This window comes from Pseudogymnoascus verrucosus, assembly GCF_001662655.1.
Source record: "Pseudogymnoascus verrucosus strain UAMH 10579 unplaced genomic scaffold scaffold_2, whole genome shotgun sequence".
In the NCBI taxonomy this organism is placed as follows: domain Eukaryota; kingdom Fungi; phylum Ascomycota; class Leotiomycetes; order Thelebolales; family Thelebolaceae; genus Pseudogymnoascus; species Pseudogymnoascus verrucosus.
Window position 1 is genome coordinate 811,086 of NW_017263653.1, and position 23,957 is coordinate 835,042.

Here is a 23,957-nt window from a genome sequence, read left to right on the forward strand (position 1 = left end):
CAGCCCCAGGTTTGGCCAGATTTGCCCAGATTTGGCTGTAATATGGCCGAGAGTGGTGTCAAATGGCCCAAATAGCCCCAAAAGGCCCAGATTGTGTGTGTGTGGCTCATTAGTAACCCCCCTGTTAGTCCTGCTAGCCTGCTATCCTCGTTGATTGATCCAGCACCTTCCAGCGCGCAACTCACGCAACCACAGGGTGAAATACGCGCCGTAAGCCCACGGTCCAGGGTTTGTAAGAGTAGCCGAAGTCCCCAAGTATTCCAAGTACCGAGGTTCACTAATGCCGCAATCCGCGCTCTGAATGGCCCATCTTGCCCTTAGAGGGTATTGAAGGGGATCTAAGCGAGCCGCAAGAGGCAAGACCACGTCCGTATCTACTCTAGGGTATTCTCTAAATGCGGGTGATACATGGCGATACCTGGTTTACGCGACAGATTGTGTCTGGAGTTGTGTGTGTGCCCAGGCCGAGGCGACGGCGGAGGATCTGGGTGGATAGATGAGAGGCGAAGAGAGGGCGATGAAGGCCGATGGTGGGCGAAGATGCGAGATATGCGATCTCACTCATGGCCCGTGTACACTGTTGTATCGTATATCGTATACTATTTCCGCCTATTTCCACTATTGTAGTCAGATAATAGTCAGATAAATAGTCAGATAAATAGTCAGATTCGGAACTAGAGGCTGTGTAAAGTGGATGCCCCGGTGCAACAAGACGTAGTAGGTAGGCGTAGGCGTAGTACCGTTAACCATCAAAAAATATTTATTATTTGTCGGATTGCGGGGAAGTTAAGAGTGATCGGTCATGTGGAATTTATTTATCTCGACTACAGCTACTACAGTACCTACCCAATAGATATAGTATATAGTGATTTCATCATCCTACATATCGTCGCAGCAATGTTTCAAGAGAACGACGCTCAATTGACCGAATGGGAGCCACAGAAACGACAAGTGAGTGCATACCACACCCAGGGCATTCTAATTGAGGGTAAATTGTGTCCTTGCTTGCCGTCGCACACATGCTCTGTCCACATGTACTGCACGACGCCGTATGGAGGTTATGTACGTATATTCCGTATGTAGGTACAACACGCGCACTTGGAAAAGGGCAGGGACGGCTAAGGGAAAGGGAAGGGGGAGGGGACGGACGGGGAAGGAGCGAGGGGTGAGTGAGGGGGAGAGAGGGCCGAGAGGGTAGATCGGGGAAGGGGGAAACGGGCTCTAGGCTCAAGGCTGGAGGCACCAAGGCGTACTTTTCGGATGGAGACTCGACTCTAGACTCTTTGCACGCACACACGCCCTCTCCAATTCCCCGAGTGAAATTGGATAGTATTCCTTATTCCTCACTCCTACATACACGTACAACTCTACAATTCCAATAGCCAACTCCTTTCTCATTCTAGTCACACCCCCAAAAAAAAGCAAGGAAGCTTAGTTGCACGCCACCCCATCCGATATCATGCTGTCGTCCACGCCCCTTCTCACACACACAGCCCCCTACCCTCCATGACTATATTACTACAGCTACTCCCTCCCATACAGACATACACACTCCCTCCTCCAGTATTCCCACCTACTACACCCACCCCTCCTCCCATCAACATCACACGATCCCCACACTCCCTCCACATAAGACACAAAATAAATGCCCATGATCCCTCCCTCCCCTCCCCCTTCGGCTTAGTGCGCACGTAATGGGGGAGCGGGGAAGCTGGGCTGGGACCTGGGCGATGGGGTGGTGGTGGTGGTGGTCCAATGATGCATGCGCGATCCTGTGACCGAGACCGAGATGGATACCCTCCGCTTGTTACTCTTCAGCCGTTTGTTGGTGCCTGGGTTTATAGGCAGCAACTGATTTACTCTGTACGTGTATAGATAGGTAGAGGTTGTATACCATGTCTCGCCGATTCCCGAGCCCGAGATATGGTCAACCCATCCCCGTGACATCGAGAATCGGTCATGTGTACAGAGCCACCATCTCGTAAGCTAACAAACGACGCGTCGTCGGTCGAAGGTGGCAAAAAAAGATTAAAAAAAGAGACACCGTGTCTATGACACTGTCTATGAACACAATCCCCACATCCAACCGCGAGGAAACCACGCTGTACGGAGTATAGAAAAGTACCACCGTTGCGTGGGCCTCACCGAAGAGCCCACTGAGGCATTAAAGCACGTGCAAGCCGCCTCGATGACACGATCGGCGATGACAATTCCACCTCAGTAACTAAATCATGACTCCTCTGCTCCACACCCGTCAATTGCCTATCTCCATATCCATCTCCAAAATAAAATATCCCGACAACGGACTCCAATATCCAGATACTATCCCTCCCATCCCGCAGTCGGCGTCCATACTCCGCCTTCGCACCAAACCCGTCGATAACGCCTGCCTACACCTCTTACCCCAATCCGTGAGCCAATCAACTGATACACTGGCGATAAGATAACGACCTCCCTCCCATCTAATCTAGCCCCTCCCTTCTGTACTCTAGACCCTCACCATAGAACCTCACCTCCTCACCTCATCTCATAACCCTTTAAAACACGATCCCTATACCCTCCCCATGGCCACGGCGCCAAAAACCATCGGTCGCGGCGGCGCGGGGAATTTCAGATCTCCCACCGATCAAAGGCCCGCTGAGACGCCTGATACACCTGATACGCGCACCGTCAACCCGCAGCTCTCATCTCTACGCAGTGGGCGCGGCGGCGCGGGGAATACCAATCCCTCCTCCTCCTCCTCCTCTACCCCCTCCACCGGACCCAGCGCGGGTAAATCGCCAGCGGCGCGGCTAGATGCTGTGATAGTAGGAGAAGCACCTAAATCGGCCGCGAAGGAGGTGGTGTATGGAGGGCGGGGAGGGGCGGGGAATTGGAAGGTTGGGAGGGAGGAGGAGGAGGAGAGGAGGAGGGTGGAGGAGGAGGGGAGGAAGAGGGAGGTGGAGGAGATGGTGAGGAGGGAGGTGGAGGGGGGGTTGGTTATGCCGGGACGGGTGTATAGGGGGGTGGGGAGGGGGGAGGAGGAGGAAGAGGAGGGGTGACGAGGTGAAGGATGGGAAGGGGGGAGGTGGAGGAGGAGGAGCTGTGAGTAGGTGATGGGGGAGAGGGAGGAGGAGGATTGATACCCGTGGGATGAGAATGGATTTATGAGGGAAGAAATGTGTATAACAGACCAAAGCAAGGATCTGGTGTCGATTGGGTTGTCTATTGGGAGTATAAAATATTCTTGATGATTATTTAATCCTTCTAATAAATCACTTACCCCAAATGGAGCTACAGAAAGAGATTATATTATCTCCAATGCAGATATCATAGGTGAACTGTTCGTAGTCCGTCTCCCTGCCATTGAGCCTCACGAATACCGCTAGAAGCATGAAGCGTCAAAAACATGCATTAAATGCAGGTTTCTCCAATCCAGCCACCCCAGAAAAAGTTTTGCTTCAAAGAAGGTGTATTTGCGTATATCTTAACGTCAAATTCCCACCGACATCTCTTAACACAACCACAACGCCATTTTATATAGACCGAACGCCCATCACATTCCCAGCCCAAACTGACAACCCCCCATCCACACCACCCTAATCCAAATCCATTCCATTCTCCTCCTCCTCCCCGCCTCCAACCAACTGCTTCCTCCTCGTCTGCATCTTCCCAAACACCTTCGCCCTGGGCGCCACCACCTCCTCCTCGACCTCCTCTCCCGCCGCCTCGAGCGCCAGTCTCTCGCTCCCCCTCATCTTGGGCAACAAGTGCGAGTTCTCCGCAACCAACTTGCGATCCGCAGCCTTGGCCCTCTCCTTGTTGCCCTCCATGCGCTTCTTGTAGAAGACGCGCTCGCGCTTCTGCCTGATCTCGGCGACGCGCGACATGGCCTTGAGCGTCGTGGCGACGAGGTCGCGGTTGTAGCGCACGGGGACGTTGCGGCGGGCCGCGAAGGTGAGGGTGCTATCCACGACCATTTCTTTGCCGGCGGATTTGCGGAAGGCTTTGGTCCACTTGAGTTTGCGGGGGTTACGCTTCATTTTGAACTGGGCAGGGGGTTAGTCGGTGAGGTGATGGAGGGGCGGAGGGGGAGGAAGACGTACGTTCTTGTGGCACTTGCTGCGACAGAATCGGAAGAGTCGTGCATCGTTGCGGACGAAGGTGATGCCTTTGCTGGGGTAGCAAGGTTGCGAGCAGAAATAGCACGTCTCGATTCTTCACACAATAATCCGTTAGTCCTCATCTTCTCAATCGCATTGCAAAATTCTAGGAATTGCAACATACCTCATCTTGGCGGTTGTGCGGAGTGATGTTGTTGGGCAAGGTAATCGACTCTTGCAACTGCTCGCCTGCTTCTTCTTCCTAAACTTTCTTGCCAAAATTTGACGTTGGCGCGGGTAGCGATAGTGCGATAAAGGCAGGGATGTGCTGCCCGGGCCGACTGTGGCGCCGAGGTTCGCAAAATTGTAGATTGGCGCGGGCTTCCGATTATTTGCCGCCCCGAACGAGAAAGCAACTCAACGCTCAGGACTCTACGATTCATTACTACGGGCAAAAGGCAGCAGCAGTGATTAAATTGGAAGAGCAGTGAAGGAATCGCATATTATATAACCATGGCTTCTGTTGTCGCAATCGGCGTCGGTGTCGCAGCCGCGGCCTTCCTGGTAAGCAAGCACAACACATCGGACCAAACCATCAGGGGACAGGAAAACTAACACCCATCCTCCCAGGGACGAGCCGGACTCGTAGCGATGCGCAAATACCGCGGGGGCGCCGGAGCCGTCGGAGCGCTGGGGAAGGCATACTATAAAGGCGGTTTCGAGCCAAAGATGAACCGCAAGGAGGCGTCGCTGATTTTGCAGCTGAGGTGAGTTAGCCCCTTCCTTCTCCCGACCGCTGTGTCATGTGTGTGTGGGGATTCTAATGGTTAAATAGCGAGCGCACCCTTACGAAGGAGAGGATCAGGAAGAACCACCGCACGCTTATGATGTTGAATCATCCCGATCGGGGGGGGAGCCCGTACCTGGCTACGAAGGTTAATGAGGCGAAGGAGTTTTTGGAGAAGACATCGTGAGCGCCAGGGTGGAGGATGGCTTGTACTACTATATTGAAGCATCAGCGAGGCGTTTTTTTGTTGTTACAGAATTGTATTGTATTGTACGATTTTTGGGAGCCGTCGGGCTAGATGGATGTATAAAAACTCTCCTCATATATCATGATACTATCAATGTAAAGAGTATTCCGACGTTGAACACAAGACAGGAGTGGCATCATGTGTAAGATATTTAGGGATCATGTTATTAATGGTATAGCATTGCTAGGTATATGTTATTACATACATATAGTTGTGTGTCCAAAACGGATTATTCCAGGAAAACACAAGGCCTCCTTCGCAATCCACCCATAATGAGAGGAGTTAGTTATTTCAATCCCGTACATACATGCCCCGACCCCCCTTCCCTGGGTCAGTCGACCACCATTTTTTAAGCGTAAAAATACAATAAATTATACAAGTATTGCCATGCCATATAGAGGGGAGAATGCTGCAAATGCAAGCACCAATCCTTCATGAGTAGGAAACAAAGGCAAAATCCAGAACCATGCATGCCACCAGAAACGACGAAGGAGATATTACAAGCAGATATATGCTGTCGATTACAAACCCATCTCGTACATCACGCATACCCTATCCAAAGCGTATGCAGCCGCGATATAGATGATGGGGTTTAGGCCTTAGACGCACCGCCTCTGCGCTTGGGGTTGTTCTGGCCGGGTCTCTTCTTGGACGAAGGCTTCTTCTGCTCCTTGCCCTCGATGAACTTCAACAGCTCATCGATGCTGCGAGAATCCATGCCCATCGCGTTGCGAGGATCTCTGCCCGACGACGCCTCGGCAGTCTGGCCGACCGGCGGCTGCGCCTGTGTCTGGCCGAGCGACATGCCGGGGGACATCTTGATGCCAGCGCGAACGCGGCGGGCCTGAACATCCTTCGCGTGCTTGGCGATGGAAACAGCGTTCTGGGTGAGCTGCTCGAGCCAGCTCTCCGCCTCCTTGGTGTTCTTGTCCTCGGCGCCGAGCTCGGTCAGGAAGATGTTATAGGACTCGCGCATGCGGTTCACGGAGGCCTTGGAGTCCTGGTCGAGGGCGAGGGCCTGGGCGAGCTGGAAGAGCAGCGTGCCGGCGTTGATGGATTGCTTGCCGAAGACGCTCTCGCAGATATCGAGGGAGGCTTCGAACCAGAGGCGCGACTCGTGGTAGAGCTTGAGGTGCTGGAGCATGACGGCGGCGTTGTTGGTGGTGGTGATGGAGTCGGGGTGGTTTTGGCCGTAGATGATCTTCCAGAGCTGGAGGGCGTGCTTGATGTATGTCAATGCGAGCTTGGTCTCGCCGTTGGCGTGGCTGAAGAGACCGAGGTTGAGGTAGCTGAGGAGGGTCTCGGCGGAGTCGACACCGAGGGTTCTCTCTGACACGATGACGGCCTTGCGGGCGAGTTCGACGGCGGCGTCTTTCTCTTCGAGCTGGTAGTAGAGCATGGACAGGGTGTTGTACACGCGTGCTACTTCAGGGTGCATGATGCCGTAGATCTGCTCGTGCAGGGAGAGAGACTCCAACAGGAGTTCCTGTCCGAGCTTCTTCTGGCCCTGCAGGATGGAAATGCGGCCAGCCTCGAGGGCCTCCTCGGCAAGAGCGCTCTTGGGCGAGGCCTCCTTGATGATTGGAACCACGTTCAGGACATCATCAGCGGAGAAGGTCATCGGTGGACCTGCTGGAACTGCCTTAGGTCCCGAAGGAGAATCAGAGCGGGCCTTCTTCTTCTTCTTGCTTGAAGTGGTGGTGGCCGTGCCGTTGGTGTTCTCCTTGAGCGCATCGGCAACCTTTGCGGGCTTGGCATTTGCGGCTGCCTCCTTGGTGAAGAAGTAGTCCTTGGAGACGAGTTGGAAACCCATCTTCAGGGACACCTCACGGAGCATCTGGACAGGCTTGATGGCGGCAGACCAGTTCTCCTCAAGAGTGTACTTGTATCTCTTGAGGGTCTGAGCCTCGATCTCCTTTCTTAATGACTCAGGGGTGACATCCTTGAACGAAAGATCCGTATCAGCGTAGAGAGCCTTCAACGACTCGTCAACAAGGGCAACTGGGCTCTCGTTGAAGCCAGTGCCTAAGAGGCAGTTGAGAAGGTGAGCGATGCAAGCGCTGGTGAAAGGAATTGGCAAGTAGCGGAGGTAGTTTCCTGCGATGTGCTTGAAAGATCTGGAGATCATCTCCTGGATGGAGAGAATCTTCAGTGCCTCAAGACGTCTGCCCTCGGCCTGGCCAGCAAGCACTCCAAGGTATCTGATGTTGATACCGCGCTTGTGGAGGAGACGGCTGAGCGACTCGCCATCCATAGGGAAGCCAACATCGCCCTCCTTCAGGTCACGGACAAGCTCAGGAAGAACGGTGTCGCGCAGGAACTTGCCGGCTGCTCTGACCTCCTCCTCGTCCTTGGCCCATTCGGCGATTTCCTCCTCGGTCTGGGGCTCCTGGCCGCTGAACACATCAGGGTTAAGGGAGAATGAGAAGTCGGTAATGTCGATTCTGTCCTTGTCAGAGTCGACAGGCTTGGCAGCCTTCTCGCTGGATTCGGCATCAGCCTCGCCCTCAGTGACAGCCTTCGTCGCATCCTCCTCTGCCTTGGCGGCCTGTCGCCTCTCCTCCAAGCGCTCGTTAACCCATGCCCTCATCTTAATCTTCCAGTATGCCTCCACTAATTCTGGGCGAAGGACGGTCATTCTGTGAGGGTAAGTGGCCTCGCCAGCTCCACCGTTCTGCTCTGGGCTGCTAATCGCAGTTCCGTTCTCCTCCATCCACTCAATATCCAAAGGTGTCACACGGTACAAATCAAGGACGTATTTCCTTCCATCGGTGCCCAACAGACCCTTGGTCTCAACACTGCCTTCGAGCTCATGTCTCTTGCCAGCCTTATCCCACACAGCGTGCTTCTTGACCTTCAAGGCCTTGGACAGCTTCTCGAAAACGGGAACGAACTTCTCATCAGCAGCAATAACCTCCTTGCCGTCAACTGCACCGTAGTCGATCTGGTTCTCTCCAGGGTCGCGCTGCTTGAAGATACCGGGAACAATGCTCTGGCCAACAAGGCGCTTGCCGAGGTAATCAATGACGACGGTACCTGGGGTGAAAAGGCCATCGATATCGAGCTGGTTGACCATACGGACACCCATAACATCCTTGCCAGTTGCAACTCTTGCTGCCTCATCACCGCCCTCAGATGCGAAAGTGCCGACACCGTCAGCACCGAAGGAGAAGAAGACGTTGTTGTAAACGAAGATCTGTGCGTCTCTGCTCTCAGTTGGGTTCAGGGGCGCGACCTCGCCTCTGGCGACCAATACGGCGCCACGAGCAGCTGCGTCGTTGTAGTCGGCAAAGAGCTTCGAGGTAAGGCGTTCGCGGAAGACTCTGTCCTGAGCGGTCTCCTTTGGCAGCTCTCTCGTGGATTGGAACTCTTCGTTCCAGTCCCTAAGAGTCTCGGTGTTCTCAATGCCCGAAATCAAGTAGCTCTCCTGAGAGCGGGTGAGATCAGACTGGTGGGTAGTGAGTGGCGAAGACTCCGAAGGCACGATCCAGGGGCTTGCTGGGGTAGAGTTGGTGATCTGGAAGTTCGTAAGAGGCTCTTTTTGGTTGTTGTATTCTTGCAGCTTCTCGAATGCGGGCTCGAAGGCGGGAGACAGGTCCGAGATCAGCGCCAAAAGCGAATGCGCGGCATGCGCCTTTGGTGCTGTTCGTGGAGTGGGGTCGAACCTGGCATTTGTCGACTTGTTGACGTAGAAGCCAGAGACGTGGGAGGTGATCTGGTATTGCTCACCCTCCAAAGTAGTCGCTTGGAGGTATAACAGGTGTCCCTTTTGGCGAAGGTGGTATGGTGGGGGGTTCCAGGGCGATAGGCCAACCATTTTGATTGTCTTAGGATGAGACTCCTGAGTAGTTGGGAGCAAAGTTGATAATGTTCCAGCCGCTTGGAAGTCGTAATCTGCCAAGGGGTGAGCAGCACCGTTTGGTTGAGCTGCCGCTGCCTCGCCAGAGGCTGGTGCCTCTGACTCCGTAACGGAATCGTAAAGAGACAGGCCTGATAGGATACCTTGTAGGGTATCTGTTCGGTCACCAGCCGCGCCAATAAGTTCGCGGACACGGATAACATGTATGCGCGCTTCCTTCTCGGTATATGGGTCCTCCACAAGCTTCAATTCCGACTCGGGTACGAGGTCCTTCACATCGGAAAGTTGGATGAAATCGTTGATTCGTTCTCCGTTGTGCTCCAAATGGAAGCAAGAATATTGGAACGTATCTGGCAGCTCAATAACAGATTGTCGGACATCGTGGACTTGCTCTTGTGATGACACCTTAAATTTCGTCAGTTCGTCCCGCTATGACATTCCCAGGGGCTATTACCATAAGTTGCATCTTGTGTGGCTTGTGGGGTAGGTTGACTGTCAGGGAGAAGATAGCTGCCCATTGCATCAGTTAAATGTTTTCGTTCCAAGCAGGAGATGCCAGTTTCTAGCAAGCTCCTTTAGAGGGTCATACTCTCAGCACCCTGATCTAACTCTTCCTCTCCCTCCTGGGCTTCGCCGTTGGCTGTCGTATGACTCTCGGTGACGGCATTTTCTGGCTCTGCAACTGCCTCTTGAGCGAGGGCTATGAGGTAGATGTTAGCAGTTGTTTATGTCCGACAATCTGGGGGTGGCGATGGGCAGAGGTAGCTCGGGTTTCTGGGGTCAATGGTTCGGGGATCACGCACCAGGAGACTGTCCCTTTATGTCATTAGATTCAGCCATGGTTGACCAGAGACAGAACAGTGCAGTTCAAATAGGACGGCAATAAATCAATTGCCAGGCAAATCGTACAAGAATTGAAAAATATAATGCGTATAATACAGCAAAAGAAAATGGTTTTGGGAAGCTGGTAAATACTGTGTCGAATCCACTGACATGGAACCTCAGAGTAAAAAAAATGTTGCCGTTTGTTTCCGTTCCGGCGGCACTTGCGGGCGGGCCATCGGCTCAAACCCGCACGTTCGGGGTATGACTGTCCCCCTGCAACACAAGGCCGCAGCCTCGTCTGTTTTGAGGCTCCATGTAAACAATGGTCATCGATAATCCCCATGTTTTCCCAACCCAATATGAGTCTCTAGCATCAATGCATTACAATTTTGCTAGTTTTGGATAATATATGGCATGCTTTGAATAGCGCTTTATATATATCTTCTCATTAATCCAGCTTTCTTTACAATTTCAGTGGGTAAGTTCAATCTCAATGGCTTGTTGACATGACGACACTGACTGGGAATAGGAGAGGGGAACATAGTTTCAAGCCATGACAGGCAATTCTTACAGCTTTACACCGGTGCGGCGGCGAAAGGCGGAGTTCGAAGAGATTGATCCAGATGCAGATTCCAAGCATTGGACTGCCGCGCGCTGCAATCGCCTTCTCCGGTCCCTACAATCCCGAATAGAGCTATTGAAGAAAGACGCCGCACAATTTATACCCGCAGCTCAATCGGCAGAGGCTACAAATAGCACTATCGCAACTGATAACTGGGGAAAACGCGCCATTCACAGCGACAGTCGAGGCGATGATGGCGCAAAGCCGAAGAAGAGAGTCCGAGTAACCTATGGAGGAAGGGCTCGCCAAAAGGATGAAGCAGGACGAAGCGCTTCCGGCCAAGGGTCGAAATCAGCGCCCCTTAAGCGTGGCATGCCCGCAATAACAAGACCTCCAGGAGAGATCTCGGTGGAAACACCGATACTCACTCGAATCCGGCCTGACGATAGCATGATACGTGCGTCAGCAGTTAAAGTGTATGGACTGGGCGGCCCAGCCAGGAAAGAGGGGGCCAAAGGCCGGAATACTCGCTTTGCATCGTCAGTTCCTGGGATATCCAATTTTCGATCGAGTACTTCTCTGAAGCAATTACAATCGGCAATGAGTCCTAAGACATATACTTTATATATTGGGATTTACAACGCATTGGAATCCCTATTACGAACCACAGAACAATCTTATGTGCAGGCACCTGAACGCTCAAATTCGCTTTTTTCTTTATGTCTCCGAAATGTACACCAACGTATTCAGCTTGAAGAGGACTGGGAGGCGATAGATTCAAAGACAGCAGGGCTCAAATCCTCGCTGAAACGAGATATCTCTGGAGAGATATACGCCCAGCTGGAGGATATTGGAACTTCAGAGCATGGCTGGAAACATTTGCGCACTATTGTGAGGGAACATGGCGTGCATCTTGTTGCTGGTGCAATTTCGAGTGGCTTGGTTAACCAGGTATTCGGGGAAGCTTTGGTCATGCTGTGCTCGCAGATGGGCTCATATCGAGAGGCAGAAGTGTTACTGGATGCCTTATTGCTCACGATGCCAGACAGCGAGCCAGCGACTCCGTATAGTCGAATTGCAGATATCCAGGAGCTCGCACCGTTATTGGCACTGGAAAAATATGTTACTCATACTGGCCGAATGCCGGAATACTTCCGAATGATGAAGGACATATTTGGAGGTGGAATCGTCGCAATTCAGTGGCTTGCGACCAAGGAGCTTTGTGGCTTGTGGACAAGAGTCTTCCGTGCTATTTCAGCGGAGCCTGCTTGCCAGAATGCGACTGAGTTCCTCCAAGAAATCCTTCCGCTAATGCTAAATGCATCGGCCGGGCAATCGAAGAGGGACGCTGCCCCATTCAACAACAGAGTATCGGTGGCAATAGGCACTACATTCTCAAGCGTCCTGGCAACTCTTTCTGCAGTTGTGATCCTGGATGAAGCTTCAAACGAGTCAGACGAAAATTCAATTACTGAGCGTGGGAGCAATGTTATCAATATCCTTCGGCATCTTCACATAGAATATTCGATACCATCGACTGAACTCAGGGGTCAGGTTAGTCTAGTATTCCTAGCGAATCTTTTTGCAACGCCCCTCAGGGATGCTGGAGAGGAGCGCTCCGAACAGCTTATTCGACTATTACAACAAGCCTGTCAGGGCTCCCGCGGCTCCATCGACCCAGAGATAGCAGAGTTTATGTGCTCGGTAGCGCGGTGCTGTGGCAGAGGTCTATCAGGCACCGGTTTGGAGCATTTCAAGCGCTTCTCTCTACTCGTCGAGGCGTGCACATCGACTGGTGGCGACAAAAAACGGCATCTGCTACAGAATATTATAGTATCCAGTGCATACGTATTCTCTCAACAGGTCCCCATCGCAGCACACTTGGACTACGCAGACGATATTCGAGCCAAATTCCAGATCCATCCTGAGTTGGGACAAGGGAAGTCACCTGGCAAGCCCACAGCCGCCTTTCGGTGGGAGGAGGGGATCAGTGAGTGGGTGGCGGCGACGCCAGCGATTAAACAGAGCAGACATGCTGTCGACCCGACCCAATGGGAAGACTCCGAGGTTGAGTCACCTGTGTCATTTCGAAAGGTTCAGAAGCTTCAGGCTCCTTCTTTCCCAAACAGGAGAGAGAATGCCCTTGGTCAACGAATGGCGGCCCGGGTTTCTGACTTGATCCCTTCCAGTCCTAGCACCTACGGGAGCGATGGCATGGGGTATGACGAGAGAGACACGACATTCTCCGACATGTCCCCTCCCCCGAGGATAGCATCTGTCTTTACTAGAAAAAGCATGGCGCTTCGCAAGCCAAAGACGAGCAAAAAACTGGGGAATGTTGGAGCTGGGTCTGCTCATCACGGCCGCGGCTGGAGCGTCTACGGGGAGGCCAATGCCAACAATGCCACCAATGCGAGGGGGGATACAGATGAAGAGGATGAGCTTAGCGTGTCCTACATCCTACCTGACGAGAAAATATCTGTCATGACGGAGGTTCAAAGCAATAGCAGGCTCAGTGTTGGTAGCCACGGCCGTCGTTCGGGTATCATGAGCAATGCTAAGGCATCTCGGCAGATGACTGAAGACGACGATTTCAGTAGCGACGAACTTAGCTTTTGAGGTTTTCCTAGTCGAGGATCAAAAGCATTGGCAGAGAGTAAAGGGCACGGGACAATATCCAATTAGTGGTCTAGACCATCATAAAATATCTTGGATGTACTGTTTTAGAGTAGAGTACACGAACAGTACAGCATAGTACTGTACTAGTGCAAAGTATATAGTCATATTTTTTCTTCACGCTTCACTCGGATCAAAGGCATTTTGCATACGACACAATTACGAAAATACCTGTCGCACTCAATGTATCTCTGGTCGTCTCGTGTGGGCCACTGGTGGACCGCGCTAATCCGAGTGACTAAACCTAACAAAGGATGGCGTCTCCGTCGTGGCGGGCGGTTGGGTTTCATGACATCGACCAGGGACGCGAGGAAGTGGCTGTTGATGCGCCGCCAGCGTGGACCGGGCTCGCTTGGCGGGGAACAGGCTGGACCAATCGTTGACGCCGCTGCGGGGGTGGAGGAGACGACGGAGGATGCAAGGTACCTGGAGATCAACCGGCGCCAATCACTCAGAGCGTGTATCGAAGGGGTATTTGCATGTACTTGAGGATTAGGAGAGACACATGAAATGTAGAGGCGAGTACTGGGGAGTATTTTGTGCTCGGTAACGTGACTTGATGTCTGCTTTACTGACGCTCATCGCGGTATCAGATTCTGTTGCAGACTTCAATCTTGTACACGCAATATGTACTATATATATTAAGGAACGCGACGGCGTGGTGGAGGCAGAGGCGTCGGGGGGCGTAGATTAGATTACGACAGGGTTTCAATGGCGCTGGCGGGGTGTTTGTTAGAGCACGAGCACACCAGCACACGCACGCACGTACTCGTCACTTCGTGTATCAGGATGGCCGGACTCGATAATCTACTCGGTGTCGACACGAAACATTAAGAGGGCGTGCGACATCTCTGTCCACTCGATCATGGATATCTCGGCGACGCTTGGATCACGCTTGAATCAGTGGAGTTAGAGGGTATGGGAATGTGAATGTGAATGGTGATGGGGAATAGGATGCTGTAAATGGGTAGAAGTAGATAGGGATGGGCATACGTAGTACTCGTCATATCTGCGTTTGATATCCAGAGAGTACTTCATGGGAATTGACGGTACATGATGTTGGCCACTTTGCCGTCTCCATTCAGGAACCGCCGAAAATTAGCCTCTGTACTACGCCTCCAACGTTGCACTCACTGGCCGGCCGCTCCCAACTCCACCTCCTCCGATCCCTACTAAGACCCTCTACTCCCCCCCTGTGCCTTGCCGCCTACTACTCGTATCTTTGTTCTTGTCCTTTCTCCGGTGCGCCTTATTCCTTTTCTCTCTCTTCTCTTTCAATACCAACCTCGTCTTCGAGAACTCGACCTCGTTCTCGTCGATAAACGACGACAAAAACCGACTTTCTCTCTTTTGAAACGCTTCGGATCTACTCGAATCTTCGGCGAAGACTCGACAATTCCGCACTTCTTCGTTGATTGATTATTCGCTCTTTCGATCCATTCGAGATATCTATCCCAGGGGATAACGACCTGAGACTCATTCACTCGGCACTTGACTGTTAAGCTGGACTTCGCTCGCCTCAATCAAAGAACAAAAGAACAACAATCATTACCCTTGACATTCCTGCGTCTTCGACGACACTCATTTGACTCGAACACTCGACCATATCGAACATAAGATTCGTTCAACATCCCACGCATCGAAGGGAAACCCTTCGACAACTGTACTAACTGCGAACCTGTCAGCTGCCGGCCATCGACAGGTTCTTCCAGTTACTCGTCTTTATCCCAGTTTTACCATCCTTACCGGCGAGTCCGAGTCGACAGAAACTTTAAAACCACAACCATGTTCTCCGCGGCATGGACCATGGGCGCTGCCCTAGGCCTGCTATTCCTTACCCAAGGCGCTAAAGCCGACGCAGAATCAGAGGCCATCCTCATAGAAGAGGCTGATTCCGTGACCAATCTCTTCCACAAGTTCCTTTTCATAATTTGCGGTGTTGTGGCGGTGATATTCATAATCTGGCGGGTCCTGATCGTCTCCGTCAAGTACATGCGTCAACTGGTGTGCCTCACAAATGAGAAGCAGCGCTACTTCCAGAGGCCGTACAAGAAGTATGCCAGTCTCAAGAAATACCTCCTCTACGCCCCGATATTCCACAAGAGGCATAACCGGGAGTTCCAGCTGTCGACGGCGATGAATATGGGCGTGTTGCCAACGCGGTTCCAACTGCTCGCCTTGATCGCATATGTTGGCACGAATATTGCATTCTGCTTGTCCAGAATCCACTGGGACCAGCCACTCTCCGTTGTCTCCGTTGAGATAAGACATCGATCCGGCATTCTTGCTGTTGTCAACATGATCCCGCTTTTCGTCATGTCCACCAGGAATAACCCGCTTATTCACTGGCTCGATATCTCCTTCGACACGTTCAACCTACTGCACCGCTGGTTCGGTCGTATCGTTGTTATCGAAACACTGTTGCACACTTTCTCTTGGGTTGTCGCTACTGTTCACCGAAGCGACTGGGCCACTGTTGCGGCGGCATTCCAAAATAGCGAGATGATGGTGTTCGGTCTCATTGTGAGTTCTTACTCCCCTTCTATGTGCCCACTGGCAAAGTACTAATCATTTGTAGGGTGCTGCTGCGATGGTTGCCATTATGATCCAGTCCTTATCGTTCGTCAGACACGCCTTTTACGAGACATTCAAGTATCTCCATATCATGCTAGCAATCACAGTACTAGTTGGTATCTGGTACCATCTTAAACTAGCCGGGTTGCACCAAACTAAATACCTTATCGTCGCCATCGTCATCTGGGCATTGGAGCGTACCATCAGGGTCCTTATAGTAGTCTACCGCAATATGGGAAGGGGTGGAACCAAGGCCCTATTGGAAGCCTTACCTGGAAACGCCGTTCGCGTCACTCTCAATGTCGCCCGCCCCTGGACCTTCACGCCTGGACAGCACGCCTACCTCTACATGCCCTCTATCGGCGCATTTACATCCCACCCCTTCTCCGTGGCGTGGAGCCAAGAAGAGGAAGACCCGCTCGCAGGAGATGGACTCGTCGGCAAAGACAGGCAAGACGTCCTCGCCATCCGCAAGACAACGATGTCCTTCGTCATCCGTGCCCGTACCGGCTTCACCAACACGTTATTACAAAAAGCCGAAGCAGCCCCTGAGGGCAAGATGTTCACAAGGTGTTTCGTCGAAGGGCCCTACGGCGGCGCGCACCTAATGCGCTCTTACGGCACGGTCGTCCTCTTCGCCGGAGGAATCGGCATCACGCACCAAGTTCCCCACGTGCGTGACCTGGTGACCGGATACGCCAACGGCACCGTCGCCGCCCGCAGGGTCCTGCTGGTCTGGATCATCCAGAGCCCCGAGCATTTGGAGTGGATCAGGCCGTGGATGACGGAGATCCTGGCGATGGACAAGCGTCGTGATATCCTACGCATCATGCTCTTCATCAGCCGCCCGCGGTCGACGAAGGAGATTCACAGCCCCTCGGCGACGGTGCAGATGTTCCCCGGTAGGCCGAACATCGAGACGCTGCTGGACATGGAGGTGGAGAACCAGGTCGGCGCTATGGGTGTCTCGGTGTGCGGTAGCGGTTCGCTGAGTGACGATGTGAGGAGCGCTGCCAGGAGCCGCCAACATAAGTCGAATATCGACTTTGTGGAGGAAGCATTCACATGGTAGTATATGACGGGGGTTGCCGATAGATCTTCTGTTGTATATATGTTTTTGCTGGGCGGTCTGCTTGAAAGATTTTTGCGAGGGGAGGAAAAATCTACCAACGCTTTAGAGACAGCTCGATGATCTGATTTAGCGTTTTTTGTGCGGTGGAATACCCGCTGGGATTATATGGGATGGGAAGGTGTATGGGGGTGCATGCTTCACTGGACAATAGTGTGGATGATGCTCTGGAGTTTATTTGGGATGGTTCCGTGTGTGGTTCCGCATGGATATGGGTATTTAGTGTGCTAGATACTGGCTACAATGCTAGATTACATTCATTTGGATTCATTTGGATTCATTTACGTGTGCTCGTTCTGTTCAAGTGACTCAACATGACCGTATAATGTCTGATATGTAGGAAACTATGGCCAAGATAAAGCCATTCGGTGACTCAAGGCTGTAATTGTCGTCATGCCCTCTCAATTAGTTAGATACTTAGAATAGAGCATAGGAGGGAAATCCTATCAGCTTATATTGCTGTCAATTCTCAGATGTTGTGCACAGTCCTATCCCGAGCCTATCCAATCCGTAGAGTGCACGGAGCACCATCCTGATAAGGCTGCCTGGATAACATCAACAGCGACATGAGCCGATTTCTTAGTCAAATGTCCAGCCCATTGAATATTCCGCTGTTAAAACGAAATTCGATTTAATATTTAAACCCCCTCTCCCATTTCCAAAAACATTTTGTCCCGAAAAAAGCCGGAGCCTTCCACGAGGCTGTAGCAGTATCGTCGGTACCTGACTTGGCCCATTCCACGCCATCGACCCCACCTCAGCTGACCACTCCTGCACCTTCGTGAACCCAGCCTTGGTTCCATCTTCCTGTCCATCAAACAAGCAAACCGAAACAACATCAGACCTGTCACTCCGACCTTTCCGACAATCGCGCCCTTACCCAACTCACGGTTGAGGGGACTTTCAGGGACCCAGGACTATTCAACAGACACCGCTACAACCTTGGAGGTGCGTCGGAGAACTGCCTACGACGATTCGGATTTATTCGGCGCCACGACGACTGCCTTGAGGATTACCAACGAACGAACGATAAGCTCGCGATTCGGAAAGAGTGAACCAGAAAGCTCGCCCAGGAGCTAGAGCTTCTTCCCAGCAACACCTCCGAACACCGCAGAGAAACACACCGAACACCAAGTGCTCGACGGAACGAGCCAAACCGCTGCCATGGGTTTGGTATACAACGACTACCTCTCCAGCGACAAGATCTACGGCTGCAAGAACTGCAAAACTCATCTCTCCAAACACGAGAGCCTCGTCAGCCGGGTACATTTCCCCCTTCCCCCCTTCCCTCCCCCCTCCTCCTTCCCATTCCCCCTGTCCCTCCCTACCTAGGTAGTCAGAAGCTAACAACTTCCCCCCTCAACAGAGCTTCCGCGGCCAAGTAGGCAAAGGCTACCTCTTCAACCTCGTCGTCAACTACGTCCCCGGCGAAGCGCTCGAGCGCAACATGACGACTGGCAAGCACGTCGTGAGGGATATTACGTGTCGGCAGTGCAAGACCACCGTGGGGTGGAAGTACGATAAGGCGTATGAGGCGAGCGAGAAGTATAAAGAGGGGATGTTCATTTTGGAGGCGGAGCTGTTGTGTAATGTCACTTAGGCGGGGTATGGGGGAATGAGGGGAGGGGGGAGGGGGTTTGGACGGATTCGGGGTTTGTTGCGAAGTGAGGGGGCGTTTGGGGGGGTTGGGTTGGGGTTTGGGAGGGGGGGCGTATTGGGATGGTGGGGGAGGGAGGGGGGGCTTGGTTCCTGGGTATTGATATTGGATGGATGGGATGGGGTATTTGGATTTGCTGGAGTAGGATGGGAGCTGCTTGATTGATGTTTGCTTGGGGTATCTTTTAACAACACTCCGCTGGGACGGGGTGATGGGCCTTAGTTGTAGTAGCTAGCAATGATATTTTTTCCTCTCTTCATGAATACTCTCAATTTTATTTCCCCACGCAAGGTTAAGGTTGTATAAGTAACAGAATTTACCATAGCCCAAAAGCCCTTTTCTCACATCCGACTTACCCGCCCCCAGCAACTCAGCGGTTCCGAAAATGCCAACCCTCAACGTGTGGTCCCGTACGACCACTCTCCCGTGGCTGATAGAGAGTCAGCCCCGCAACCCCGCCCCGATAACCAACTTAGCTCGGCGGCCGCGGCCTGAGCGACCCCGTAGCGGCCATTAAACGTCACCAAATCTATCAAGCTGGTTCCGTTCCGCGGCGAGAGTTTTATTTACTATTCCCCAACTATTCGCCAAAATAACACTCATTTATGACACTTGGTTAATTTCTCCTCTCCTCAGAAATATTCTTTTCAACTTGAGCGAGGCAGTATCATATAGCAACAATGTCGCCGAAGACTATGAAAGCGGTGGTGTTTGATGGGCCGCATAAGGTTTCGTTGCAGGAGAGGCCGATTCCCGAGGTCCAGGCGCCGACGGATATTGTGGTTGCGGTTTCGTATACTGCGCTTTGCGGGTCGTAAGTGCTATTTGGAAGAGGTAGAATATGATAAGGGATTGACTGGGATATAGGGAGCTCCATGTGTTTCGCGGTCACCAGCCCAGCCCTACAGGTGAGTAATCTCGTTGGGGTTTGGTGAGCTGTTCTAATGGTGGTATACAGGCTTTATCATGGGCCATGAGTTCACGGGTGTGGTCGCAGAGGTAGGCAGTGAAGTTAAAACCGTCAAGGTGGGCGACAAGGTCGTCGCACCATTCACAGTATCTTGGTGAGTATATAGAAATTCCATCTTACTGCTTAAACCATCTAACCTAGAGGACAAAAGCTCAGAATGCTTCTACTGCAAAAACGGCTTCTCATCCCGCTGCGAAAAGTCCCTCCTCTTCGGCTCCGCAGCCCTAGACGGCGCACAGGCAGAGTACGTCCGGGTTCCCTATGCGGACGGCACGGTCGTCAAAGCTCCCGCAGAGATCGACGACAAGGTTCTCGTCATGATGGCTGACATCTTCCCAACTGGTTTCTTCGGCGCCTCCAACGCCTTCAAGAACCTCACTCCAGCGCAGATTGCCGAATCGACAGCTGTGGTTATCGGATGCGGACCCGTGGGTCTCTGTGCTATTATCGCGGCGGCTAGCTTTGGGCCGAAACATATATTTGCTGTGGATGGGGTTGAGAGCCGTCTTGAGCTCGCGAAGAGTCTGGGTGCTGAGCCGCTGAATTTTATGACTGATAAGGAGGGGATGCATGAGAAGATCAAGGCTGCGACGGGCGGGAGGGGCGCGGATGTTGTGATTGAGGTTGTTGGGTTGACGCCGGCGCTGAAGACGGGGTTTGATCTCTTGAGGCCGTGGGGTACGATTAGTAGCATTGGGGTGCACAATGCTGAGGTATTTCCGCCGTATCCCCAAAATGAGAGGCCTGCTAATGCGGTTCTTCGTAGATTCCGTGGGATGGCAACCAGGCTTATGGAAAGAACTTGACTGTTCAGATGGGAAGATGCCCTGTCCGATCTATATTCCCGGAAGCTCTTAAGCTGCTCCAAGAGAAGCAGCACCTTCTTGGGTGAGTCGAGATACCCAATTTAGCCCAGACGATACTGACTGACTGCAGGTTCATGTTCGACAAAATTATGCCCTTATCGGATGCCGTAGAGGGGTACGAAATTTTCGATAAGATGCAGGCGCAGAAGGTTGTATTCAAGGTGGGATCCGCCGAGTAAGGCCGTTTGGAACGTATATAGTTTCTCAAATGTAGTCGTTGCACCTTTGCGAGTAGTTCAATTCTGGCGTGGCTTGACAATCCCATCGTGCACAATGTAGTAGACGACTGTGCTGTCATCGTGCAGTGTGGCCAGCAGCAATCTCTTCTGCCTATTCTTGCCCCGCCATCCTGCTCCAACCTCGTCCTCCTCCTGCTCCAGCGTATCTGTGCTTCCGGGCGGCACAGTCTCTATAGCATCGAAAACCTCTGCAAACTGCTTCAAGCTCCACTTCTCGTTGATGTGTGTTGGGAGGACCCATTCCGGCTCGGGACTCAGAGGAATCGACTGCCCCGTCTTGTGTTCGGCTTTCAGGATCTCGGCTTGTTCATCGGGATGGACATATGCTCGAGCTGGAGGGATCCCGTATACGAGAGGCCTGGGAAGAGTAGAGCCTGTGATAGTCGACGTTGTTTGGACTGCAAGTTCGGTCCATTCGTGTTGATATTGCAGATTGTAGAGCACAGTCGCAGCTAGCTGGTGAAGGTGAGCGGGAATGCCGCTGGTCTTGGACTCTTGGCTTGCGGCGGTGAGCAGAGCCTGCAGAGCGGATTCGACAGGAGGTCCATTGTCGGAGGTCGCCATGGTGTGATTGAGGCGTTTGGATTTGCTGGTGATAATCTGGATCGATAACAGCCTCCCTCGGCAGGTGATTTTAATTCTGTGTTTGTCTAGGCCCGACCGTAGATTTCTTCAGAGACAATGCACGGACCAAGAGGGGTCCAGTTAGCCAATCAAAACCCCGTATCTTACCATGACAGGAACAAAATCTGATCCCGTTAGAGGACCGTTACTCATCCACTCACAGGGTACTTCGCATGTCATGTACCTTTCTGTCCCAAACTCCGAGTTGACTCCCAACTTAACAACACCAGGTACCTTGCAACATGTACCTTCTTCCGCGTATAGCTTGTCTTCCTCCTCCCAATAGATTACTATGTAGACCTCCCAAATACTGTGTAGCAGATCCTTGCCCATAACCTGGCACTTAGCTTTGCCACTTCCCTCGAATCTCGATCGTTGCCGTTTTCTATCTTCATGTTGTTGTCTTGTTTTCTCCTATTACTGTGACTGTCCAGCGCTTTCCCTCTCTGATCGAGGAGTCCCTATTTCCTCGCCCCCTCACTACTTCAACGACAATCGGTGTTGGAAGTATAATCACTCGTCATACAATTGGTTCAGAATGCGTGCATGAGTTGTCCGAAGTATATACCAAACATACGTCAATCTCACCACCCGATTGATCGTCGCGGCCAACGATTGGACATATAAGCCGTCCCTGTTGTGTCCAAATCTTGACGAACATTTTGCCTCCCAGCATCCTCTTGTTTCGAAGACGGCCTGAATCGGTCGACTAGAGATCTTACCATCAACTGTTTCGATCAACTTCACGCTCTAGAGATAAGAGACATGACCGAACAACCAACACCCACCGCGGCCAATGGCCTACCTACTCCTCCCAGCGACACTGTCGCTTTCCCTACAATCACCCCCCTCACGACGACACGCCCTGACAGCGGACCAGAGAGCGCCTCAGGCTCCCGACAGAGCACGGCTAACAGCAATGCCGACGGAGTGAGTCCAGGAGGGCACACGACGATTGCGAACAGGCTACGAAGCGCATCTCGAACATTTGAGCAATCGAGCATACCAGTTGGCATGTGGTCGGCGACGGCTTCTATTGCTTCGTCCGCTCCCTCGATAGCTGATATTAGGAGAGGTAGTTTTGGGAGTGATGGTTGGTCTGGCGATGGCCAGTTGAAGGAAAAAAGCAGGCGTGCTAGTCTTGGGCGCCGTACTACCTCCAACTCGGCCGCTACTAAGAATGGTACTGGCAGCGGACTTACTGAAGTCGCGGAGAATAAGAAACTCGAGAGCCCGATCGAGGACGTTTCCACGAGCAGGCAGCTGGATACAATCAGTGCCGAAGGGTCCGCGGATTCCCAGAAACCAGTCGCTCAACAGAACTCAGCATCTGTGCCACTGGTTGGCGGTTCAACTACTGAACCAAATGAGGAATACAGAACTGAGCCATTCGACAACGGTTATGAGTTCCCGCCAAAGCACAGCTGGCAGACATCTACAGCCATCGGCGCCAAGGCATTGTGGAAGTTCTTCATTACGCCCCTCGGGTTCTTGGTTGTCATTTACGGCTTGAACGTTGTTGCCTGGGGAGGCATGCTATTCCTACTGCTGTGCAATGCATCGCCAGCGATGTGCTCTCCTACCTGCGACGATATCAACTCCCCGCGAAGAATCTGGATCGAGATCGACTCCCAAATCCTCAACGCGCTGTTCTGCGTAACTGGTTTCGGCTTAGTTCCATGGAGATTCCGGGATTTATACTATCTGATGAAATATCACATCCGAGGCGATCAGCTTGCTCTTCGCCGCCTAGCTGGCATCCACCGAGATTGGTTCAGACTGGAAGGCTCTTCGGACCTACCTATCTCGGTCGGGCCAGATAACATCGAAGCTGAGATATCGAATCTGCCCGAGAATGCTGTGCCATATCCGCTGAAGACTATCCCTAGCGCTCCGCTGACAGGAAATCGTGCACCAGCTACAGCAAGGTGGAAGATGGACTTTTTCATCTGGATGTTCGTGTGGAATACGTTTCTACAGATTGTCCTCTCCGTGTTTATGTGGAAGTTTAACAGATATGAGCGCCCTTCGTGGAGTACTGGTCTCTTCGTGGCAATGGCCTGTATTGTGGCTGGTATTGGAGGTATCATGGGGTTTCTCGAGGGCAAGAAAGTCAAGTCGATTGAGGGTGTAGAGGTCAGCCCCGAGGATCAGGCGCGGCTGAGGAGGGATCGTGAGATGGGGATTGTTCATTACAACAACTTGAAGGGCGAGAAACCCAAGCCGAAGAAGGAGCATCATAACCCGTTGACGCACAGGTCGTTGAAGGGGGAAAAGGGAGAGAAGGTGGATGACTTGGCGAAGGGTATAACCACTGAGACCAGCACGGCGAGTGATAAACCCTCGGCGTAGTTGGGTTTGGGCTGAGGGACCAGAGCGTTGGCACTATTATCACAGTATTGTTGTATTTAGGCGCGTAATTTGTTCGGCGGGATGAGCGGTGATGCTTCTGTTCAGGATATGATACCACGCGCACATTATTATGTGCGTAGCTATACAAATAAATCATTTAATTGGAAACCTCTGGGCCACTACATATGTACGAGATTAAGCCATTGAGCCAGACAGGTAATAAAATATAATATAGTCTATTAAATTTATATATATATATTTGCCTTGTGTTTTTATTATTATTTGATTTATAAATAATTGGCTTGGAAGCGACCATTTTGTGCGTAGCTAACTCATTTAATCGAAAATCCTGGGGCTTTACACACATGTATATTGAGTATGATATTAATTAGTAGTTCCAAGTGATATAATTTCGAGATGTCGTAGGTGGTGTATGTAGTCCAGCTGAGGAGGTATATTATGTGGCTTACGTAATCCACGATGTGATGGGATCCGATTGTAACCTGTC

At 52.1% G+C, this 23,957-nt stretch overlaps 10 protein-coding genes across 10 annotated transcripts; 7 read left to right on the forward strand and 3 right to left on the reverse strand.

Annotated features, from left to right (window-relative positions):
- Nucleotides 1-1,372: 1,372 nt before the first annotated feature.
- Nucleotides 1,373-3,041, forward strand: VE01_00922 (uncharacterized protein; the record flags this gene model as incomplete). The annotated part of the gene is made up of 1 exon (XM_018270450.2): nt 1,373-3,041. Exon 1 carries the CDS (start codon nt 2,565-2,567, stop codon nt 3,039-3,041), a length of 477 nt encoding a protein of 158 aa, XP_018134930.1. The 5' UTR covers nt 1,373-2,564.
- Nucleotides 3,042-3,225: 184 nt separating this feature from the next.
- On the reverse strand, nt 3,226-4,350 carry RLP24 (ATPase-activating ribosome biosynthesis protein). Its single transcript, XM_018270451.2, has 3 exons — nt 4,267-4,350; nt 4,086-4,197; nt 3,226-4,028 (listed from the first exon to the last, which is right to left on the reverse strand). Exons 1-3 carry the CDS (start codon nt 4,269-4,271, stop codon nt 3,579-3,581), a joined length of 567 nt encoding a protein of 188 aa, XP_018134931.1. The 5' UTR covers nt 4,272-4,350; the 3' UTR covers nt 3,226-3,578.
- A 245-nt stretch (nt 4,351-4,595) lies between these two features.
- PAM18 (mitochondrial import inner membrane translocase subunit TIM14) lies at nt 4,596-5,304 on the forward strand (the record flags this gene model as incomplete). Its single annotated transcript, XM_018270452.2, has 3 exons — nt 4,596-4,646; nt 4,713-4,849; nt 4,918-5,304. The coding sequence occupies 3 exons, from the start codon at nt 4,596-4,598 to the stop codon at nt 5,054-5,056; spliced, it is 327 nt and encodes a 108-aa protein (XP_018134936.1). The 3' UTR covers nt 5,057-5,304.
- CLU1 (intracellular distribution of mitochondria) lies at nt 5,271-9,974 on the reverse strand. The gene is made up of 4 exons (XM_018270453.2): nt 9,779-9,974; nt 9,565-9,675; nt 9,430-9,485; nt 5,271-9,380 (listed from the first exon to the last, which is right to left on the reverse strand). Exons 1-4 carry the CDS (start codon nt 9,813-9,815, stop codon nt 5,709-5,711), a joined length of 3,876 nt encoding a protein of 1,291 aa, XP_018134937.1. The 5' UTR covers nt 9,816-9,974; the 3' UTR covers nt 5,271-5,708.
- Nucleotides 9,975-10,091: 117 nt separating this feature from the next.
- Nucleotides 10,092-13,142, forward strand: VE01_00926 (uncharacterized protein). Its single transcript, XM_018270454.2, has 2 exons — nt 10,092-10,278; nt 10,330-13,142. The coding sequence occupies exon 2, from the start codon at nt 10,354-10,356 to the stop codon at nt 12,979-12,981; it is 2,628 nt and encodes an 875-aa protein (XP_018134934.1). The 5' UTR covers nt 10,092-10,278; nt 10,330-10,353; the 3' UTR covers nt 12,982-13,142.
- Nucleotides 13,143-14,129: 987 nt separating this feature from the next.
- VE01_00927 (uncharacterized protein) lies at nt 14,130-17,169 on the forward strand. Its single transcript, XM_018270455.2, has 2 exons — nt 14,130-15,561; nt 15,617-17,169. The coding sequence occupies exons 1-2, from the start codon at nt 14,824-14,826 to the stop codon at nt 16,682-16,684; spliced, it is 1,806 nt and encodes a 601-aa protein (XP_018134935.1). The 5' UTR covers nt 14,130-14,823; the 3' UTR covers nt 16,685-17,169.
- A 736-nt stretch (nt 17,170-17,905) lies between these two features.
- Nucleotides 17,906-18,341, forward strand: VE01_00928 (uncharacterized protein; the record flags this gene model as incomplete). The annotated part of the gene is made up of 2 exons (XM_018270456.1): nt 17,906-18,004; nt 18,108-18,341. The coding sequence occupies 2 exons, from the start codon at nt 17,906-17,908 to the stop codon at nt 18,339-18,341; spliced, it is 333 nt and encodes a 110-aa protein (XP_018134938.1).
- Nucleotides 18,342-18,647: 306 nt separating this feature from the next.
- On the reverse strand, nt 18,648-21,088 carry VE01_00930 (uncharacterized protein). Its single transcript, XM_059463314.1, has one exon. It carries the CDS (start codon nt 21,035-21,037, stop codon nt 20,471-20,473), a length of 567 nt encoding a protein of 188 aa, XP_059320086.1. The 5' UTR covers nt 21,038-21,088; the 3' UTR covers nt 18,648-20,470.
- On the forward strand, nt 18,917-20,415 carry VE01_00929 (uncharacterized protein). Its single transcript, XM_018270457.2, has 6 exons — nt 18,917-19,212; nt 19,266-19,306; nt 19,357-19,462; nt 19,520-20,081; nt 20,135-20,256; nt 20,305-20,415. Exons 1-6 carry the CDS (start codon nt 19,079-19,081, stop codon nt 20,411-20,413), a joined length of 1,074 nt encoding a protein of 357 aa, XP_018134939.1. The 5' UTR covers nt 18,917-19,078; the 3' UTR covers nt 20,414-20,415.
- Nucleotides 21,089-21,341: 253 nt separating the features above from the next.
- VE01_00931 (uncharacterized protein) lies at nt 21,342-23,666 on the forward strand. Its single transcript, XM_018270459.2, has one exon. It carries the CDS (start codon nt 21,863-21,865, stop codon nt 23,447-23,449), a length of 1,587 nt encoding a protein of 528 aa, XP_018134751.1. The 5' UTR covers nt 21,342-21,862; the 3' UTR covers nt 23,450-23,666.
- The last annotated feature ends 291 nt before the right edge of the window (nt 23,667-23,957 follow it).

Bases quoted from the DNA above. Each gene is read 5' to 3' on its own strand.
- RLP24 (XM_018270451.2), bottom strand. The intron at 4,029-4,085 runs GTACGTCTTCCT...CCCCCTGCCCAG, and splicing joins GCAGCAAGTGCCACAAGAAC to TTCAAAATGAAGCGTAACCC.
- CLU1 (XM_018270453.2), bottom strand. From the start codon at position 9,815: ATGGCTGAATCTAATGACATAAAGGGACAGTCTCCTG. The intron at 9,676-9,778 runs GTGCGTGATCCC...TCTACCTCATAG, and splicing joins CATAAAGGGACAGTCTCCTG to CCCTCGCTCAAGAGGCAGTT. The intron at 9,381-9,429 runs GTAATAGCCCCT...ACGAAATTTAAG, and splicing joins CACACAAGATGCAACTTATG to GTGTCATCACAAGAGCAAGT.
- VE01_00926 (XM_018270454.2), top strand. From the start codon at position 10,354: ATGACAGGCAATTCTTACAGCTTTACACCGGTGCGGCGGCGAAAGGCG.
- VE01_00927 (XM_018270455.2), top strand. From the start codon at position 14,824: ATGTTCTCCGCGGCATGGACCATGGGCGCTGCCCTAGGCCTGCTATTC. The intron at 15,562-15,616 runs GTGAGTTCTTAC...AATCATTTGTAG, and splicing joins TGATGGTGTTCGGTCTCATT to GGTGCTGCTGCGATGGTTGC.
- VE01_00929 (XM_018270457.2), top strand. From the start codon at position 19,079: ATGTCGCCGAAGACTATGAAAGCGGTGGTGTTTGATGGGCCGCATAAG. The intron at 19,307-19,356 runs GTGAGTAATCTC...GGTGGTATACAG, and splicing joins TCACCAGCCCAGCCCTACAG to GCTTTATCATGGGCCATGAG. The intron at 20,082-20,134 runs GTATTTCCGCCG...GGTTCTTCGTAG, and splicing joins TTGGGGTGCACAATGCTGAG to ATTCCGTGGGATGGCAACCA.
- VE01_00930 (XM_059463314.1), bottom strand. From the start codon at position 21,037: ATGGCGACCTCCGACAATGGACCTCCTGTCGAATCCGCTCTGCAGGCT.
- VE01_00931 (XM_018270459.2), top strand. From the start codon at position 21,863: ATGACCGAACAACCAACACCCACCGCGGCCAATGGCCTACCTACTCCT.